Here is a 21,699-nt window from a genome sequence, read left to right as displayed (position 1 = left end):
AGCCAATTTTAAACCAATCCCGACCCTTCAAAGCGTCGGAGGGTTTAAGGTTTTACCGAAAGCACAGACCAAATTTGGAAAAACAAAAGATCATAGTACAGAAATTTTATTTTTTGTTCAATTAATCATGTATCAATTATTAAATCAAATATTCGGATTTCTTTTTTTCAACAAAAAAAAATTATATAAATTCATTGAAAGCCATTGTACTGAAGAATGTGAATAAAATGGTGAAAGTTAATTCCCAAAATGGGCAGTCCAATGTATCCTGCCCCAGTGGTATATAAAATACAGCATAAGGGAGATGGGTTGCCAACCGCCAAAATTCAGTGTGGAAGGAAATCCAGTGGATACGTCAGAAACTTGTCTCATGGAAAATCAATCTCCTGACGCTCTCCTCAACTCTGAAGAAATCCCAGACAATTTCGTTTGTTGCGTCTGTTTGTAAGTAGTAGTAATCAGAAACCACTTTTTCCAAATGTTTCTACCGATCTTGTCGATACTCAAAACTGTTTGCTCATTTGGTTGTTCCGCAGGGATCTTCTCTACAAGCCAATTGTTCTGCGTAAGAATTTTGCTAGAATTTTCATTATTTTTCGTTTTCTTTTATTGATCGATTAATACTTGTTTTTTGTTGATTTACAGATTGTGGTCATATATCATGTTTTTGGTGCGTTAAGAAATCAATGAGTTCTCGATACGAGTCCCATTGTCCAATTTGTAGAAATCCATATTCTCACTTTCCAGGCATCTGCCAAATGCTTCACTTCTTGCTGTTAAAGTTATTTCCCATTACGTATAAGAAAAGGGCAGACGAAATTCTGGGTAAGCTTGGTTTCTTCTTCTCTTCTCTTTCATGTTCTTCCAAATATGTTGTCATGCTTATTGTTAATTACCGGCCAAAGCTAGTAAGAAATTGTTCATTTCCACCAAAAGCAAAGTAAGACAAGTATCAATTCAACATACCCTTATCTGTCGACCAGTATTGCTTATTAGTATAATTTTCAAGAGCACAATTTATTTCATGAGACTATCCTTAGTTCAATATAAGTAATTTGTCACCCAATTCTCGCATTCAAATGCTCTGCTTATATTTACCTGACTATCCAGTCGTCGATCGTCTGTCAAGAAAAGGAAGGGACAGTTGTAGGTAGTTACAAGATTATTCTCACCATACCTTGTCTCATGTTCTGAAGCTTTGTATCTTGTTGTCTTGGTTTGCTCCAGATGAGGAAAAGAAAGCTGGCTACTTCTCGCCAGAATTCAACAGTCATGCTTGTGAATTACATGCTGACGGAGAATTTAATTACCTCAGAAATCCTGCACATTCTTCTGCCATGTGTTTTCAGTCTAGCTCGTATTTGAACTCTCACGCTACCAGCAAAGACGAACTTTGCAAAACTGCTGGGCAAGTAGAGCCTCATGATAATGACACAATTCATACCAACCAAAACTCTGATAGAGATCTTAGTAAGATAAAACCTGTTGCTGGCAAAGAAAAGGAACAGGTTTCAGTTGCGGATTTGCTTTGTACTGCATGCAAGCAATTGCTTTTTCGTCCTGTTATTCTTAACTGTGGCCATGGTATGCTTTTGAAATTTTTGTTTTTATCAATTAGCATCACTAAGTTTTAGTTTTCTGTTATCTATGGACTTGTTCTGATCTTAGTCTTTGTCAGTTTATTGTCAAACTTGCATCATCATCCCTGCTGATGAAATGCTTAGATGTCAAGTTTGTCAAGGTTTGCATCCAAGGGGCTTTCCAAAAGTCTGTTTGATGCTTGATCAGTTTTTGGCTGCTAAATTTCCCAAAGAATATGCATTGAGAAGAGATGCTGTTCAGCTAAAGCAAGTTTCTTCCAAGCATGAGAGAGCAACCACATGTATGTCTCAATGCTCAGTTGATTTATCTTATTTGAGTGCCCATCAAGTTAAGATTTGGTTGATTTAGTGGTTAGGTGGATTATAACGTTTGTTCCACCCCCTTTCTTGCTGTTATGTTTCTTGCCATATTTTTGAAGTGTAAAAATAAGCATATGATTACTGATATTGGTAAAATCCATCTTAAAAGAGTTTGATTGTGGTACTATTGTGTTGCATTAACTTTGAGTCCTGCACAATTTCAGACTACTTATTACTAGGCTGGAAGTTTTCAGGTTCCTTGGAGGCTGGTAAGCAAGATTTATCACCTCTCCAGTTGCCCTCAAGAGACCATCTATCTTTCTCAGTGCAGCCTGGTGCGAATATACATATAGGAGTTGGTTGTGATGCTTGTGGGGTAAATACTTTGGTCCCTGTCTCCTAAATGAGTGTGTGTGCGTGTCTGTTTTGCTGTCACACCAATTCAGTTGCCTTAAAAGTTCAATTGAGCTGGTTTTTTGCTTGCTCGTACTTCTGTTTTCTATTTTTTCTCATTTTATCTCCATAAATAACATAGCCCTTTCTAGAAGTTTTAAAAACTGTCATCCTTTTATTTTCTGTCATCACATTTTGACTAAATATTTTTACCTAATTAAAATTATTTGTATTTAGTCTAGTGGAAGTGCAGATTGCAAGTACATATGTACATGCTTGTTTTGGCCTGTGTCTTCTCTTCTCTTTCTAACACTTATTAGTTAATGTCTGTTGATTCATTCTGGACACTGTAAATTTGTAATGATAGCATTTTATTGCTTTAGGAGATCATAATGTAAGATAACCAGGCTCTCTATGTGCTTTAAGATTCAATTTTTGCTGGATTTTGTTAAGAACTTTTCAAGTAACATTTATGCTTGACCTGATGGATAAAGATGAGGAGTTCTATTGCTTTGAATTGCTAAACTAACTGAGTTACTTCTCTTCGTTTTCTATCTATTCGATAATCTTTGCTTGAATGTTATTTAGTAAGTTCATCATACTGGCAAGATATGAAAGATGTAGTTAACTTTGCAGTGAGACAGGAAGTTGTTCTTACATTTCTCAGTAGAATGTCAAGCTTGCATCCAGCTGTTGGCTGATAGAATGAGTTAATAAAGTAGGAGATTGCTAGTCTTTTTGTTTTATCAGTTTAAAAAAAAATCGGCGGTAAGCCAATAATACTTGAGTTTGTACCAGCAGATGTCTCCAATAGTTGGGGATAGATACAGATGCAAGGATTGTACGGAGAAAATAGGCTTTGACCTTTGTGGAGATTGCTATAATACTCGACCTAAGTTTCCAGGAAGGTTCAATCAGAGACACACCCCAGAACACAAGTTTGAGCTTATGAAGTGCGACATTTTCCGAAGGTTGAGGCTGATGACTGAACGTTTAGATAATGGTTCTACTTCTATTGTTATCTCTGATGATGCTTCGGAAATTTTGGAAAATGGACCAGCATGGCAATTCTCAGGATAATATTAGCAGTAATCTAGCTGCTTCATTTCTTCACATGGATAGCATGGGGGACCAAGATGATACCCTAACCACTGATTGAATACAGAAGTCCACAAAAACCCCCAAAGTCATTTTCTGGTGATACGGACAGGTGGATTACTTATGGATCATGGTTCTTACTTAGTTCTGTAAATTGGGCGGGAAAAGGCAAGGTACTATTCTAATCCCCGTTACATTGCGATCCAATTTTGTATATTTCATGCAACCCTGTGGAGTCGCTTTGATTATTGCATGTTTCTATGTATCTATGGCCTTTTGCATTCATTTCAAATTGAAGCTGCCCTTGGTCTGTGATAAGCTCAAGCACCTGGCTTGTTGGAAGCTGCTCCTTGTTTGTGATTAGGTGACCTAATTAAAATATCATTTTGGTTCTTTGCATCTATTTGTGGTGGCATGCCAACGTGAACCACGATGCTTTCTCTGGCTGAGCCTGGTACGTATGTCAGATGTGAGCCGACATGGTGGCGAGTACAGATTTGGGGCGTTGGTTAATAAGTATAGCTGTCTGTATATTCGGATATTCCTGGTGGACATTGTGTATATGTATAGAACTACTCTTTACATTCATGATTGGTTTATGTGCTTGGCATCTTGTGCATTTGCGAAGAAAGTAGAGAGTAACAGAATTTGTTTGTGAAATTGATTTGCAGCTTAGTCTTTGATCGGGCCTTATCTCTGTCCCAAAATGCGTTGCTTGTACCTTCTGTTTTCTCGTGTGAGTTTTTAAATTGTATAACCATATGCTTATTATGCCTATTAGTAGATCATAGTAAATGGAAAACTCTCATCATCCCAATGGGCTTGGGCTTTGATTATATTTACCTTCTTGTTAGCGGGTGTGTTTTCGCACGCGCTGTTGGATTGGTTCAAGAGAACCTGAGAGTAACTTGCAAAGCGTAAACTTTGGCCCGTAGGCGCAATAGCCATCAGATAAGCCGGCGGCCACCCGAGTCCAAAACCAACTTCTATCGCTATAATAAAGCGGGATTATTGGTCGGTGCAGTCCACGATCTATTTGCAGGCTTGGTCTTAACTGTTTTTTTGTCCCCGGTAAAAGGTTCAAAGAAGCGGGAGGACGTGAAAAAACGATTGTATGCAGTTAAATAAGGAGTCATGATTGGGGTGTGGTATTCACACGTTTGCCAATTGTACGGCTCTTTATCACCCTCGGGAGTTGGGAAGCAGCAAACCAGTCAGGGTAAAAAGGGGGGGAGGGATTGGGGGGGGAACACCGAAATTTGTGTTCAATACCCAAAAAAGAAATTATAGAGCTATAAACAAGAGAAAAAAAATGTGCGATTTGGAGGAGATGGGTTTGGGGTTTGCAGTGGCCCTAGGGCTTTAGGGTTTTCAAAATAGATATAAGGATCCAACTGGAGTGCCTGCACCATTATTCCATGCATCGTTGCGCATTGGGATTTGGCCCTTTGCGTATTGTTTCGATGGTCTGGAATGATTTCAATATGCATTAAAAGTGCCATAAAGATTATCAAAGAGATACACTTCTTACGATTTTGTTAATTGAATATGTAGGCTAGGCTTCCCATTGGTCTTGGTTTCATTAACACAGCCAACATCGACCTCTTCACCACAATGCCCTTGCCCTGCTAAAGCCCTAATGAGGTCAAAATTGATTTTTGGCGGGACATTTTTGCCTTGGAAAAGATTCCCCCGGCCCCCACATTACATTTTCTTCTGTTTTTAGAATTAATTGAGGATGATGCAATGGACATTGGTAATCGTGCGTTAACCTAATAACTCTTCCCTACTTTAATAAAGCCCTAAAATTGGCAAAAAACGAAACAAAACAAAAGGTGGGAATTGTTTATTAAGGGTTCCGGTGTGATAGACTTGTTGCTTCAAGACATCACCTTTGGTTTGACATGGCTTGCCTGCCGCTTAACAAAGCTCTTATCCACCCACTTCTTTGTGTCTCCGCCCATTTTTACACAATGATCATCCCATTCATGCAACTCTCTCAATAATAGTTTAAACTTTCCCATCTTGTATACAGGCACACCATAGATAAATTGTTCAAATCTTTGGGATCAATATATAATACTTTGTACTTTGTGAGAATACCAGCATTCAAAATTAACGTCAACCAAATATTAATGATATATATAGAGCTTGACCTCGATACCTTTTACTTTATAAATCAATATTACTTGATATATAGTGCACTGATAGTACACCATTGAATTAAAAAGATAAGCTAAAGAACATCATGTAACATTATCCCTTTTTCTCCTTAGTTTTTTTTTTTTTTGGATCATTTCCTTTGATGGACTCGGATATAGTAGTACTTTCCACCTGAGAATCACTACTTTAATATGTAAATCTATTTTGTGTCTGGGCACAAATTGATTATGATGTCCCGAGGTTTTTTCCTTTGGGGAAGAAGCAGGCGAGCAGCACAAGAAACACACTGGAACTTTTCATGTCTCACTCCAACTAAACATGAAGAACCTGCACCATATGGCTAGCCCGAGCTGGGTGGTCCAATGTCGTTCAACTTCAGCAGCCTGGGTGTGGATCAACAGCATGATGATTATACCCAGGCTTTATTAATTTATGCTCCTCAGCTCCTGTTGTCTGTTGATGATTAAAAAATTAGTATGCAGTATGATATTTTAAGGAAAGTGAGAATCTCTGAATAGTAGAGCAGGAGCTTTTCCTTTTATATGCTTTTTTTTATTATGTGATTTCAATGATTGATTAGAGATTAAACTACAGACTACTTTTTGTTTTTATAAACTTGTGAAATGATAACTTAAGTTGTCCTATTTGCACCTTTGTAAGGTGAGCATGTAAGTTGTTATTTAACTCTCTACCAAAATCAACAATGGCCTTTTAACATATATGTGTAGCTATTTTCTTTTTCTTTTTCTTTTTTGGTGCTTACAAGTTATAACATATAGAATTACCATATGTTTGATGAGTATTAATTTTTCTATACCCTTTATAACTATGGAAAGTGACCACTTTCATATATAAAGGCTTCTATTCTTAATTATTCTTCATAGACTCACTCTTTCTCTCCTTTTCTCTCATTACTCTCCACTTGTTTACTTACTTGATCCTTCCAAGAACAACTCCAGCCCTTTTCCATTGTTGTTTGTTTTGCGGTTACTTGACCTGAGCACCAACCCTATACAGTAATACTTGATTAATTAACTATATATGAAAATAAAAGCTATGTTCTCCGTACTATTAGGTGGTAATTTGATGGATTAATTCGGGTTGAATTGTTTCGGAATTAGATTATTTTGGATTTAGGGTTAATTTTATGTTTGGATTATTTTGGATTTGGGTGGATTTCCGTAAATTTTGGATCATTTGGAATTCATATAAATTATAGACATTTTTGTAAATTCGAATACAATAAATAACTTTTTTTTTTGGTAATAGATGGCAAATTGATAAATGTTAAATCGATAAAATTGATTAATTTAACAAATTTAAACTAAAAATGCAATAGAAAAAGTTTGAAATTTGAAATAATTAATAGATATTTGGGTGATACTATAGTTTTATCTATATATACTTACTATTAGTATTTTTTTGGTTTGCTTTTTATTTTTATCCTTTTAGTCATTCTATTTTTAGTAGTATTTCAATTATTCAAGAATTACATCTTATATTTATTTATTTATTTTGATTTGGTCATAAATATAAATATTAACACTAGATATAATTATATAGACAAATGTCTGATTGAATGAATACTGGATATTATTAAAAGAATACCAATTCCCGTTCATAAAAATATTAACTAAATAAGAATATATAAACATATCATTCTATGGGTCAATTAATTGACCTAAAATTAATACTTAGAAATAATAAGATATCCAAAATATCATGATAATTAAAATTAAATGATATAACATTATTCTAGTTTTAACATTTGACTATTTTCATTTTTTGGCATTAATGGAAAATAAAATTGTCTTGACTTGACAAATAACATAATATTTTTTTGTTATAATTGGGGGAGGGGGGATTCAAACCCTATTCTTTAATTAGAGAAATAATGCACCAACCAATGAGTCAAATGCTTGGATGCAAATAATAACAAATAACATACTAAATTTAATCAATAACTAATTCTCATATTATTGATTAAAGTTTGCAACAATAGGTAATTAATAATCATGGTATTTAAATTAATTGGTATAATGTTAATTTATTTTAACATTTGATGATTTTGGCACTGGTGAAAAATTAAGAATTAAGAGGTCTATATTGTCTTGGTTTGAATTAACTTAATAAGTCTAAATATTTAATTAGTCAATTAATTCATTAATTTGTTGAAGCAGTAACCTTATTAATTATTATTTATATATTATAATTTATAAATTAGATGAAACCATGATATTTAAAAGTTAAAATTAATTGATATAATTGTTTGGATAATGATGAAAAACAGCAATTATTTTATTGATTTAAAATTTTTAGACTTGAGTGTTTGAGTATTATATAAAGTATTTTAATATCATTTAAAAAAACTCACTAAGTCTAATTACTTAAATATAATTAACCTTAAAAACAACCAAACTGATTCTATTAGTGACAAATGATATCAGACAGGCTTGTTTACCAGCAATCCCATCTAAATGGTTTCAATGTGATGAAACAGAGACATGTATATCCAACAAGACAATGCAAAGCGATACATATAAAAGAAAGGGGAGAACCCCATTAGAGAGTGAAGCCTGTGGTTAAATCAACCACCAAATAATTTAGATTTAAATGTTTTTGTAGAGCAATTCAATTTCTTCAATACTAACACAATTGATGAGCTAATCCATGCTATTGAGAAATTTTTCAATGAATTTCTGGCAAATAGTCTACAAAATACCTATGATTGAACTCAAGTAAGGAAAGTTGCCATATAAATTGCAAAAGGATGGCAATTTGCCTTGTATGTACCCTTCACTACTTGTCTTTTGCAATTGTCCATAATGCTTCACTAGAATTATCATCAAAGACTTGGCCCCTTGTAAACTTTTCTTGTTTTTACTTTATAGACTTAATTTCTTTATTTCAAAATTAAAGAAACAAAATATACTTGTTATTGGACTTAGTCTAACTTTTGTGTGCAGTTATGACTTTTTAATTATTTCTTTTAAATTTTGGTTTTTTCTTTTATATATTAATGCCATGAGAAGGTTGTAATCCTTAGGGACGGAGCTAGTCAACTTTTGTTGGGGATTAAAGATAAAAAAGAATAAAAGTTAAAATTTTTAAAACTAATATGATGAACTTAATTATTAACAATCAAAAGATTCATAAAGATAATAATTTTATATAACATGTAAATAAAAAAATAGAAAAAGAAAAACTTATAATAGTCTTCTAGGAAAGTTGTGTTTGACGATATTTCTTGAATTTAAACTTATCAATTATTGACTCTGTGCTAAAAAAAAATAGTAATGTCTTTTTTAATATAAACAAGTAAATTATCTATAAAGAACTCATAATCCATTTTGTTTCATAGTCTTGTCTTTCTCAATATAAACAACTAAAAAATTAAACAGTCAACCTCCAATATTCTTATTTTATTTCTACTTAAACTTAAAATACTAAATATAAAACTATATTACATAAAATATAATTAGTTAAATACAATATATAGAATTAATAATTTTCTCTTATATAATCAGGATTGTTTAAAGACTAAATATTCAAGATAATTTCTTTTTAACTAAATATAAAACATAAAGCACATAAAAATAATATACTTAAGATAATTTCTTCTTATATAATCACGATTAATAAAAAATAATATGTTGGTGAAATTTTAAGCAACAACCAATAATACAACCCTACAACTTATATTTGAAAATTACATAATTTTCTCTTATATAATCAAGATTGTTTAGAGACTAAATATTCAAGATAATTTCTTTTCAACTAAATATAAAACATAAAGCACATAAAAACGATATACTTAAGATAATTTCTTCTAATATAATCACGATTAATAAAAAATAATATGTTGGTGAAATTTTAAGCAATAACCAATAATACAAACCTACAACTTATATTTTTGAATCACATAATCATTTGTTAATTTTTAAATACTAAAATCATTGAAAATAAAATGCACATAACATAAAAAAAGAAGAACATAACAAGTAAAAGATAGAACCCACATAATAAAAAAGAAAAAAAATTATGGTTAATGGTTCATAAAAATTTGGAGAAGAAAATTTATAGAAACTTAGAACATATAAGAAAATAGAATAGAATTGAAAAACTAAATAAATATAAATAATAATAATATAAATAGAAAAAGAAAATTAAAAAAATTTATCTTACATAATTTCACAATGAAAGGAGAAAAACGAAAAGAAAGAAAGGGAAAAAGCTGTGGAGAAACTTAAAAAGTTCGAGAAAAACTCAAGAGTTAGGGTATAGTTGAATGGAGCTTGTGTAGTTATTTTTTTTATTTTTTATTTATATTAATTATTCAATAAAAAATTATTTTAAAGAGATCATTTATATATATATATAGAAAATTTTAAAAATTTTGGGAGAGCCACGTGTCACAAGCCTAGAACTTTAACCAAGATCCACACGGTGCTTAAGGCTTGGGGATTGAAGGCCTAAGCAAGCCAAACTTAGAATTTTGCACAAAGATACAGAAGCAAAAACTCCATAAACTTGAAGAAAAGACTTTGCAAAAAAATAATTATATTATTCTTAAGAGAAAACAAATACTTAATATTTTAAGTAAATAGCTTATGAATACTAGAATGCTTAAATGAATGACTACTAGGGAAATTGATTCTAATTACCTTTTTCTCTAAACCTAAAGTAGCTTTTTATAATGTGATACACTTTTTTCTAATCAAACTCTACTTCTAGTTGTTTAATACAATTAAAGTAAGTAACAAAAGATTTAAATAAAATTAATATTTTATCCCTAAATAGAACACCACTAGTCTAAAGTCCTAGTACAAGTAAAATAAATAAATAAAAATTTTAATCCCATTAAAATTACCTTATACGAGTAGTCCTACTTGAACTCAAGCTCTTCATGTAAACTCCTTGCGTAGTCAGATGTTTAGAAACTCCCAATCAATGGTGGCCCTATGCTGGTTATTGATGGGCCCATGAGTGATGTCACCACAAGCCTAATTTATGCCCTTAGGAACTGTGTAGCACAAATGTGTGCTGTTAGTTTGAGCCCTGCATGGAGCTGAACTAGTCACGAGATCATGGACCATGAAATTCTCCCTCACTCGATTTAGGTAGCACCCTTATTGCTTTGTGGTCTCTCACCACCATAAGTCTCCAGTAGGTTCCCCACGATTGGTGTGGGCTAGATTGAGGCAACCTCCCCATTGGCTGCTTCTAAAACACCTCTAAGTTTGGATGTGTTCCGCCATGTAGATGTCTGGCTCATGGTTGGCTTGTGATGTCTAAGTACGCGGCTCCCATGTGCAGGGTGTCTCTGTTTGCAGCACACATTGGATATGGGTGGTTTGAACTTGACGTTTGGATCGTTAATCTAGTGCCAAAGCTCTGTTGTTCAAATTGCCTACTTTGGAAGTCACGTTGTGAAACTTCTTGGTATTTGTTAACTACATGCGCAACTCTTTATTCGAGACCTTTGACAACCTCTGTCAATTGCCATTGTTATTGCTGCGTAGCTTCCATCAATTCATTTAACTCCACATCGCAGCAACTTAAATTGGTCATTATGTTGTGCCATTTCTTGTAAAGCTTATTGCTATTAGACTTTAGCTAATCAATGTTGTCTTTAATACATTTGAAGTTGCTCCACACTTTATAGTTGATAATCATCTCAAGGCGAGATACACTAATATCCAGTGCTTGCAAAATATCTTCAAACTCGTAACACTTCGTAGTACGTGTGTGCATCGTTTCTATGTTTGTAATGCTCACATTATCTAAAACGAAGGTGTTTAAGTGTGATGCGGGCTAATTACCAATTGATGTCAACTCTTTTTCAAAACTTTTCATTCTTTTCCCAAATTTCACGACTTCAATTCTAAATAAATTTCTCCTTTCCTTATGGCCTTTAAGGTTTAGGAAAACTTACCTTAAAACCTTGTTTACTGAAAATTTAAGGCTTCACAATATTGCAAATTCTTTAGGATTTATCGGTCCTAACTTACCCTTTGGATTTGCTATAGGCTTTAAAATTTTCCTAGGATATGGGAATGTGATCTTTACCTAGCTCTTGAAGGCGTTGCTTTAATAAAGTGTGTACGTAAGTCTAAAAAGCGTTGCTCTGATACCAACTATCATGGGTTTAGGGCTTTAGCTAAGATTCGCACGACGCTCAAGGCTTAAGGATTGAAAGCATAAGCAAGCCTAACTTAGAATTTTGTACAAAGATGTGGAAGCAAAAACTCAATAAACTTGAAGAAAAGACTTTGCGAAAAAATAATTATTTTATTCCCAAGAGAAAAGAAATACGTAAGATTCTAAGCAAATAACCTATGAATACTAGAATGCTTGAGTAATTGACTACTAGGGCAATTGACTCTAATTGCCTTTTTCCTTAAACTTAAGATTGTTATTTATAATGTGATAGCACCCTTTCTAATCAAACTTTATTTCTAGTTGTTTAATACAATTAAAGCAGGTAACAAGAGATTTAAATAAAATTAGGGATAAAATACTTTATCATGCCTAACTTTTAACCATAATTACATATGGGTGTACTAGTTTGTAAGATGGACACTTTGCCCCAAATAGTTAAATAGGGTTAATATTTAAACAGAAATGTCTAAATGCTCTTTATTTTTTTTTTACTTTTTTCTTTTTTTAGGCCTCTCAGTGATATTCCTATCCTGACTGGCCACCCCGTGGCTAGATCTGGTTGGATTTCTAAAGAAGTACAAGATTTGGTGCTCTCAAGACCACTAAGATCGATGCTCCCCAAAAAGCACTAGATCTATGCTCCCTGTGGAGCATGCAAATGTTGCTTCCAAGGAGCACCCAATTGTGCTCTCTAGGGAACACATGAATGATGTTCCCCTAGGAGTAGTAAAATGATGCTCCCAAAAAGCACTAGATTCAAGCACCCACATTAGAGAGCACCCATCAAGGAACACTATGATGGGTGCTCATTTAGGGATCTCGATCTAGCTAGATCTAGCATTTTCCAACCAGATTTGGTAATTGGGTGGTCGAGGGGCTGAAGGTAAGTAGAAATTTGTTTTTTGAAAAATTATAATTTAGTAATTTTTAAAATTAATAAAAGATAAAATTATCCTTTTAGTAATGCCACATCATTAAACTAATAGCAATATTAACAATTGACTAATGATTCGATTTATTTGTCCAGTGGCAGATATTCTTTTAAGATGAAATGTTCACGTTGAAACTTAATGGATCTGTATGTAAATATGATTTAAAAGTTAAGAGTGTTAGGGTATTTTTCGCTAAAATTAATGTTTTATTCATAACTAGAGTACCACTAGCCTAAAGTCTTAGTGCAAGGAAAATAAATAAAAAAGAATTCTAGCCCTATTAAAACTACCTTATGCCAGCAATCTAACTTAAACTATGGCCCTTCATGCGAACTCCCAGTGTAGTCGGGTATTTGGAAATCCCCAATTGATGGTGGTTTGATGCTGATTATCGATAGGTACCTAACTGATGTCGCTCCAAACTGAATTTTTGCCCTTAAGACATTACGTGGCATAAATGTGTGCTACTGGTTCGAGCTTTCCATTGAATTGGACCAGTTATGGGATCACAAACTGTGACACATAAGCTCCCATAATAATGGGATGCTTTACCTTTAGTAATCATAAAAGTTAAACTTGCATGGATCTTGAGATTATTTTCAATAGTAATAAAAAAAAAACCCAAGCCAATTACATTTTTGTCTCTTTTTCTAAAACCTCTATTTTCTTCTTGTTTTGATGGAATTTTATTGTTGGCTTTTTTGGGTTTTTCTGCAATGATGTTAATTGATAATAAACAAAAAAAAATAGTAAGAGTAAACTCAAGTACATTTATTGTTTAGGGTCGAAAATATTGAGACTTCTTAAAAAGGAAAGATGAACAAAGCAAAAAAGACAAAGGAGGTAAAATTTTTTCTCAAAAAAAAAAGATTATCATTGATTTATTTAGTCATTTTGGACAAACTCATTTAATTATAATTCAAACCTTTTGGGGTTATAAATTCGAGTTCTTATAAATTTCATATCAAATGGATCTTGAAGTTCACATTGTTGCAAGTTTGGTTCATTTCGAATTTGATTTTTGTTGGGTTTGAATTTTTTCAAATTCATATCTTTGACTTTTTTTTTAATAAATTTAGATCTTATCGAGTTTAATTTTAGATTAATTCAAACAAGTTTTTGAGTTCTTTCCAATTTTACAACCTCCATATACTATGTCATATGGAATAAATTACTTTTTTGATTACCTACTAATTTGAGATTTTTTATTTTCATTTCCAAATTTTGAAAAGTATCGTTTTTCTCCTTAATATGTATAAATAATATTATTTTAATTCTTTAACTTTTAAAAAATAATGATCCTCTCAGGTAATATTTCATGTCATCATTAACATGAGTTGCTCTTATCAAGTGAATATAATCATTTGAATAAAATATTTTAGAAAGATATATATAGAAAAATATTTTATTTTTTACATTTTTTTAAATAGCAAACATAGATGGTGACGTGAAATGTCACTTAACAAGAAAGAAGCCACGTCAGAAGTTACATATAAAATGGCTGCCCATATGCCTTAGTCGGTGGGCAGTAATAATGGCCTATGCTTTGGACAAATGTCAACTTCATTTCTTAGATAACAACACCAACTTGTCCCTCTTCTCACCCCAAGTAAGTACCACATATATATGCTTTCCTCCTTTTCTCTAGATAGAACTTAATTTATATATATAGTATATTTAAAAAAAAAAACTCAAAAGGATTTTCTCTTCTAACCATATGAAGAGTATAAAAAAATAAAATAAGTAAAAAAAATTATAAAAAGAGGCTCATGTACAACGCACGGACCATAATCTAGTATATATAAAACAAAATTTGATGAAATTTCTGGACTACGTCGAACCCAGAGTTAAACTTGTCAAATACCAACCACGAATAACCTTTTTGTAGGGAAAAAATGCCTTTCTGATTTATTCAAAACAAGAATACCTGATTCCTATTTGTCATTCCAACACTACCTCACTTCCACCTATTTCTGACTTTGGGAAATTAGAGCTTTTGAGAGGTATTTAAAAGGGCTTTTTCAAGGGATTTAGGGGAGGCATTCAGAGTAGCTTTTCTAGAGAAAACGAAGTTGTTAACAAAAGAAGAAAACAAGGAAAATCAAAGAAGATTTGATATTCGAAAACTAAAAATCTTATTTTCTTTCTCTAGTTTTGTTTTTCTTTCGCTTTCTTTGACCTGGATTGATATTTAATTTTCTTTGGATGATGTTTTTACTAGGTATTATGAATTAATTTTCTTTTTGTAGGATTTTGATCGAACTTAACATGTAGATTGAATTCTTTATCTCTTTTTTACTTGTTATCAATGGAATATAAGTTTTTTATTCCAATTCTATGTTGAATGCTTCTAATTGGTTGATCACCAATTGCATTGATTTGAATATTTAAATACAACTTGACAAAGGGCGTTTAGATTAGGCCATAAATGGAATAGTAGTTTAAATTCACTTAATTGATTAAGTGATTTGATTTGCATATAAGATAGACATTTACCTATATGTCGCATGTAGCTAAGATTAAAGCACAAACTTAATGAATTTTGATTTAGTTGAATTTAAATAGATATATAGTAAATTAATTAAGAGAGATATTTTTATAAGAACTCAACAGAGACTTATAAATAAATTGAGACTCTAAGTTAGCAACTCAATCTATTGAAGAATGTTTAGAGAGAGAAAAAAGATTTAGATGAAGTGTTGAGGGATATTGTAATCCTAGGCTTTTATTAATTGGTTTTTTTTTTCTAAGCAAAGTTTTGTCAATTAGCTTTAGATTTAATTTAGTTATTATTTAGCTTTAGTTTTGCCTTAATACGATTGTTTGAAAAAAATTAAGTTGTGTTAATTTTAGTATTTAACGAAAGTTGGTACACCTTTCTATAGGATTTGGCATTCTAGTTATTGTTATATTACTAATTATGATACGTACACTTACATGATAAAATTGACAACAACTGGTAGAAACATCTTTCAAAGAAGTCTAAAAATAGAAAGTTTTTAATCGGTTAAAGCCCACTTTAACTTGTTAAAACAGTGACAGAGACTAAAGTAGACTTCCAGATAGAAAAGCCTTTATCAGTTAAAGCATATCCTTAACTGATTAAAGGAACATTGCTAGCACATTTAAATTTAATTGCTAAAAGACAAAAAAAAGGGCTAAAAGCTACCTCTAATAGCAAGAGTCTATCTCTAGCAGACAAGAATAGTCTCTCAAGTATTTTTGGCTTCTCCAATGGTCATTAATGCATAAGAGAAGCTACCAAGAGTTTGAAAGAGCTTAGAAGAGAAAAAACCTTCACTTTTACCCTTGTATTCCACTCCTATCTTCATGAAAGTGTTTGAGCTGAAGTTTTTATAACTTAGATCAGTTAGGTGATCATTATACCTCCTTTTATCTTCTATTTCTTATTTACATAGAGCGTACAAGATACTTTAAAGGGTAGTCTAAGCTAAGGTAAGTTTAGGACTTGTTGTAAAAGGGTTGGAGCTTGAGTTAGAAGCTTACTTTGTAAAAGCTTGTTAATTCTACTGGTTCTAGTGAAGTTGGGTTAAAAATCCCTAATTGGAAAGATCAAGGTAGTGGATGCAGGTCAGATGGACCGAACCACTATAAATATTGTGTTTTCGCCACTTCTCTTAATCTTTCTTTACTTGGTGTTTGCTAACTTGAGCACATTTTCAAACCATCCATCTTAAATTTCAAGAGCTACCCTAAAATATATTTTTCAATGTTATTCACTCCCTCTAGCACTCCTTTTGGGACCATCAAAACTTTGTATCTATGTGTAGTTAAGGGATTACTCCCTCTTAATACGTGCACACACAAAAAAAATTAAGATTTTCCTTTAATCTCCTAAGTTTTCTCCCTGTACAAAATTGATGCATATTTATATGCAGATTTCTTAACACAAGCATAGATATTTATTGTCACATCAACCACAATTATATAGATATTCATGAACAACCATAGTTGAACAAACATAGATATTCATAACAATAACCAACTGGTAATTGTTCAGCATTAACTGATCAACTAACACACAAACATGTTACATCTTAACTTCTATAGCTTCTCCCCCTCTTTGTCATCAATAAGTTCTTCTAAAAAGGTTCCTGCAGAATAACTCTTGTAGACTCTCCCTTTAGTTAAAGTCAACTAACGACTTATTTATTTCGATATTCATGGCTATGGGTTAGACATGTAGAGGCTCAAGGATTTCAAGTTCAGATGATGTTGGCTCAAAGTCTAGGGATGGTAGTATTTGAGGCTTCCTAATAGACTTACGCCTTTTAAAAAATTTGGTTTTGGTTACCATTGTTTTCTTACTTTTGTTTGCAAGCTTTTCTTGTGTAGGTTCAAGTTATAATACTTTCCCCTTATTCTAATGCTCTTCAGTTTCATCACCCTTTTCATTTCTTTTTTTTGGTTAAACCTCTATCTTCATGCCTGTAGTTACTATTTCTGCTTCTTGTCCAGCTTTAACATTCATGGCAGTAATTTCTTTCACAAGTTCAGTAATGAAGTCAGAGAGAAGTATCTCTTTAGAGGAGTTAAGAGTTACCACTCTTGCTGGTCTCACACCTTTAAAGGGGTTATCATCTGTTTCCTTATGCTCTAACTTTATTTCATCTTTTTTTTTTTGTGTTTCATTTTCTTTTCCTATTCAGTTTCTTAATCATTACCCTTTTTCATTTCAGCCTTAACTCCCATTCCAAAATCTTCTTTACCCATTTTAGTCATTGGTGCTTGTTCTTTTTGAGGATTTACTTCAACACCTTTTTTTGTAAACTCAACCTCAAAATCAAAAGTATGTAACTTAATTTTTTCAGTTGTTGTTCTCTCTTTTGAAGATGTAGAAGTCTCAGCAATTGCTTTTCCTTTTGAAGTTATGATTGGATAAGTTTAAGTAGCTTTTCTTTTTCCTTTTCCTTTTCCTTTTCCTTATAGAGAAAGTTCTCAATATTCTAGAGTTTTTCTTCAATTTTCAAAACCCTTTCTTCCATTTTTTTAATCTCTTTTTGCCATTTCATTAAGTTTCCCATCAATTCTTATAAGTAAATTGAGAATCATCTCATTGGGGATAGAGGGCTAACTTCCTCTTGATAAAGGTGTTGAAGGAGTTTTTAGCACCTAGTGTTGTTGGTGTACCTTTAAGGAATTTAATACACTCCTTATCAATAAGTCTATATCCCATATTTTTGTATGATATTTAAATAGATCCCTTCATCCTTGCTTTTCATCCAATTAGCCTGGTAACTATTGCTCTATATTCCCTTTTGCTTAACCAGAAAATAGATTATATTTCCATAAAGTAGGTTAGTTTTATCATTTATGCATGATCCTTTCATTTTTTCTATCATATATCTGGCAACATTCAAGCAGGATTTCATTTACAACAAATTCCAATAGCTAGAGGTCTTAAGCATTGACATAGCTAAAGCTGCTATTTCTACAATGAAGACTAAAAGCCAAAAAGTAGTGGAAAGTCCTCATTTGGGTTTTTTTTTGTCACTGGCATAACTTTTTAGAAAGTACTTTTCTTTCTTTCTAGTGATGGTTTCCCAAATGGGAGAAGGGTCATATTCTTTTGGAATTTTAAACTCTCATATTTGGTACTCTGTTTTTAAATGTTTTCCCATATCAACAGTTGTAATCTTGAACTCTTTCCCATTCATGTACACATTTAATTTATTTTTATCAAAGTTAGTAAGGTTTTCTAAATCTTTCTTATCTAAGGCAATTTTAGAGTAAAATTTCCTAACCAAGGTAATACTATAAGGTAGCGTTTGGTATGAGGGAAGTGAGAGTGCATTTCCTGCAATGTGCCGAATTAAATTATATTACAGTGTTTGTTTTGTAACAGACCACTGCAATGTAAGATTGTAATGCAATCACATTACAGCCAAGGGACGTAATGTGATTGCAGTCCAAAACTAATGCAATCACATTACATCGCACTCTGTAATATTTTTAAAGATATTTTTACCCTTCAACTTTATTACCTTATTAAAAATATTTTATAATGTTATAATTAAAATAAAAAATATTAAAATAAAATATATAATATAAGAATCAAAATTTAAAATAAAATTTAAAATTTAAAATTTATATCATATAGGTAAAAGAAATTAAAATAAAATATATAATATAAAAAATTATATTAAAGAAATAAAAATAAAATATATAAGATTATAATAATAAATAAAAATAAAATGTATGACATTAAAAATATATTTAAGAGATGATATTATATAAAAATTAATAATAAAAAATATAAATATATTGAACTTGTATTTTAATAACTAAGGGTAATTTTGAAACTTAACATTACATTCCTAGAAAAATACTTATAAACCAAACGCTGCAATATTATCTTCTTTGCATTTTAATTATTATTTTGCTTATATACCAAGCACTGTAATGTTATTTTCCCAACAATCACATTGCTTGCAATTATATTACTTGCAATCACATTACCTGTAATCACATTGCATTGTAAAGTACCAAACGTCACCTAATTTCTTTCTCTAAAAGTACTTAGCCTTTTCAATTTCAACTCATCAGAAAATTTTGACAATGAAAGTTGGAAAGTGGAAGCTTCATTAAAACTAGGCCAATCAAAGAACTTAACACACGAGATTGTGAAATTCTCAATTTTTTAAATTTATCAAACTGTAAGCCATTCTAAACCTAGAGGATCAAGAATTACCTTTTCCAATCTGAATCTTGTTTGTCCCAAATCCCTTATATTTCAAGCCTTTTGACTTCATCCTTGAACCTTTCTTCCTTGATGACATTTCTACACTTATTTTGCTTCTTTTCTGAGTTGGAAGAACTGAAAACTCCTCAATAGGTCTCTTCCTTTTTCCTTTTTCAGCCATTTTGTTAGGATATTAAGCTTTCTTAAGTGTTTCACAAGTTTGAGGAAGTTAGGGTTTCTCAAGTTGTTCAAGGAGTAGAGATAGGTATTGTGGAGATGAAACCTAGGGTTTAGACGTACATGTTCAGAAAGAGAATGTTAGTTTTTTTTTTTAAGAAATTGAAGAGCCTTAATTGTGGGTAACTAAGGTATAACTGGTTAACCCACGTTTTAAGTGGGGAAATGATAGGTTCTCGTTCCCTCTTTTTCTCTTTTTTTTTTTTGTTTTTTTTTAAAAACTTCAACAAGGCATGTGATAGTTTTACTTTTAACTTTAGTGCTTTAATCAATTAAAGGATTTTTAATTGATTAAAGCCCTATTGGTCTTGATTTACATTTTGTACACAAAGTCGTCTTAACTATTTAAAGGAGGTTTTAACTGATCAAAGCAAGTTAATCACATTTCTAAAATTCCTATAACGCATCAAATTTAATCTTAACCAATTAAAACATGAAATTAAGATAGATTTCACACAATATATCATCAAAAACATATTCATATCAAATTAATTAGAGTTCATTCACATCAAGCATTCTTAATTCTCTTCTAATTTTACATAATTGATCTTCACTTAAAGATTTTGTGAAAATATCAACGAATTGATACAAGGTATCCACAAATTCAGCTTTAAGATCTCCTTTAAGCACATGATCCTCAATAAAATGATGTCTAATTTCAATGTGCTTAGTTCTAGAGATGTTAATGGCGTTGGTGTTCTCACAAAAGATAGGTTGTGCATGGAGATGCCATAGTCATTCAATTGTTGCCTAATCCATAGAATTTGTGCACAATAACTACCTACCGAAATGTATTCAGCTTCAGTAGTGGATAAAGTGATAACTTTATTTCATAGAGTTAAACTTGGCAATTTTGGATATGACATGAAAAAACATGAAGTTAAACAGGTTTGGGTTTAACCTTATCATGTTTCATGTCTTAATCGTGTCGACATGGTTAATAGGTTTAAATACGTTTAATTAATCAAGTTATCATGTTTAAACGTGTATAAGTGACATGTTTAATGTTAATGATGGATTTTATTAGTATGATAATGAATTTTATGCATGTTATTTTTTTTAAATTTATTATATTTGATGTTTTTATTATTTATTAGAATTATTTTTATAATTATTGATATAATAAAATTATATTTACTTATAAATATTTTAAGTTAATCATGTTAAACAAGTTAACCATGTTAGAAAAATATTATTTTAATCGTTTAATCGTGTTTATTAATTATGTCGTGTTGTATAAAAAATCCAAACACGTTTAATAAATGTGTTAGTCATGACGTGTTGTATCATGTTACATTATTATTAAACATATTTGTGTATGTGTTTTAGATACTGATATGAATAATTAGTTATGTTGTGTTCATATTTAGTCTTATCATGTTTTGTGTCTTAATAGTGTCAACATGATTAAGACACAAAACACTAATTGCTAGGTGTGCATAGAGTTATTTGGTCACTTTTTGAACATTAAATTGGTTAAGTTCTTGAAAGATAGGTTAGGAATTATGTATTTTTAGTTATTTATTTTATTTTTAGTAAATCTTATTAGGTTCAATTGCTTTAAGTTATTTTGTGATAATTTACTTTAAATTTAATTATTACTTAAGTTATTTTGTTGCTTTTGTAACTGTGCAATTGAAAAGGCCTAAAATGATGAAGAAGCGTGGTTGCAAAGTCTATGCTTTTCTTGCATATATTCGAGTATTTTTAGTATAACTCTCATTCTAGAAGTCCAATTGATGTGTTTGTTGAGCCATTGGAAAGCTAAGAAGTAGGACTACAACTTTTATGTTTATCACTTTGCCAAGTTTGACCTTGATTAAGGAGAAAATCATGTTGCAACTTGGAGGAATGTAGTAGGCAGGACAAGGCAAGTCAGAACCTTAGGTGTCGCGGTGTTGACACAATAGCATTTCCAAGCAAGAATTTTGGAGTTTAATTTAGGAAGGATTCTAAGGCATATTTAATGGCACTTTTAGAGCACTTGAAAGGAAATAATGTAGCATGATGTGTTACTAGCTTCAACCTAAAAGTACCTAAGTAATTTGTTTTCACATAAAATAGTTCTAGCCATTTCTTTTAGTGTTTTATTTTTTCTCTCAACCACTCC

At 31.6% G+C, this 21,699-nt stretch overlaps 1 protein-coding gene across 1 annotated transcript; it reads left to right on the top strand.

Moving 5' to 3' along the window:
• Positions 1 to 235: 235 nt before the first annotated feature.
• PRT1 (proteolysis 1) lies at positions 236 to 4,057 on the top strand. The gene is given in 8 exon segments (XM_021444986.2): positions 236 to 444; positions 537 to 565; positions 646 to 825; positions 1,228 to 1,584; positions 1,679 to 1,882; positions 2,156 to 2,277; positions 3,096 to 3,355; positions 3,357 to 4,057. Coding segments are annotated over 8 exon segments (1,389 nt in total). The 5' UTR covers positions 236 to 304; the 3' UTR covers positions 3,454 to 4,057.
• The last annotated feature ends 17,642 nt before the right edge of the window (positions 4,058 to 21,699 follow it).

This window comes from Theobroma umbraticum, unplaced genomic scaffold (assembly GCF_002168275.2).
Source record: "Theobroma umbraticum cultivar Fairchild unplaced genomic scaffold, ASM216827v3 scaffold_44.0, whole genome shotgun sequence".
In the NCBI taxonomy this organism is placed as follows: domain Eukaryota; kingdom Viridiplantae; phylum Streptophyta; class Magnoliopsida; order Malvales; family Malvaceae; genus Theobroma; species Theobroma umbraticum.
Note: the sequence above shows the minus strand (reverse complement) of the source record. Positions and strands in the feature narration are given on the sequence as shown.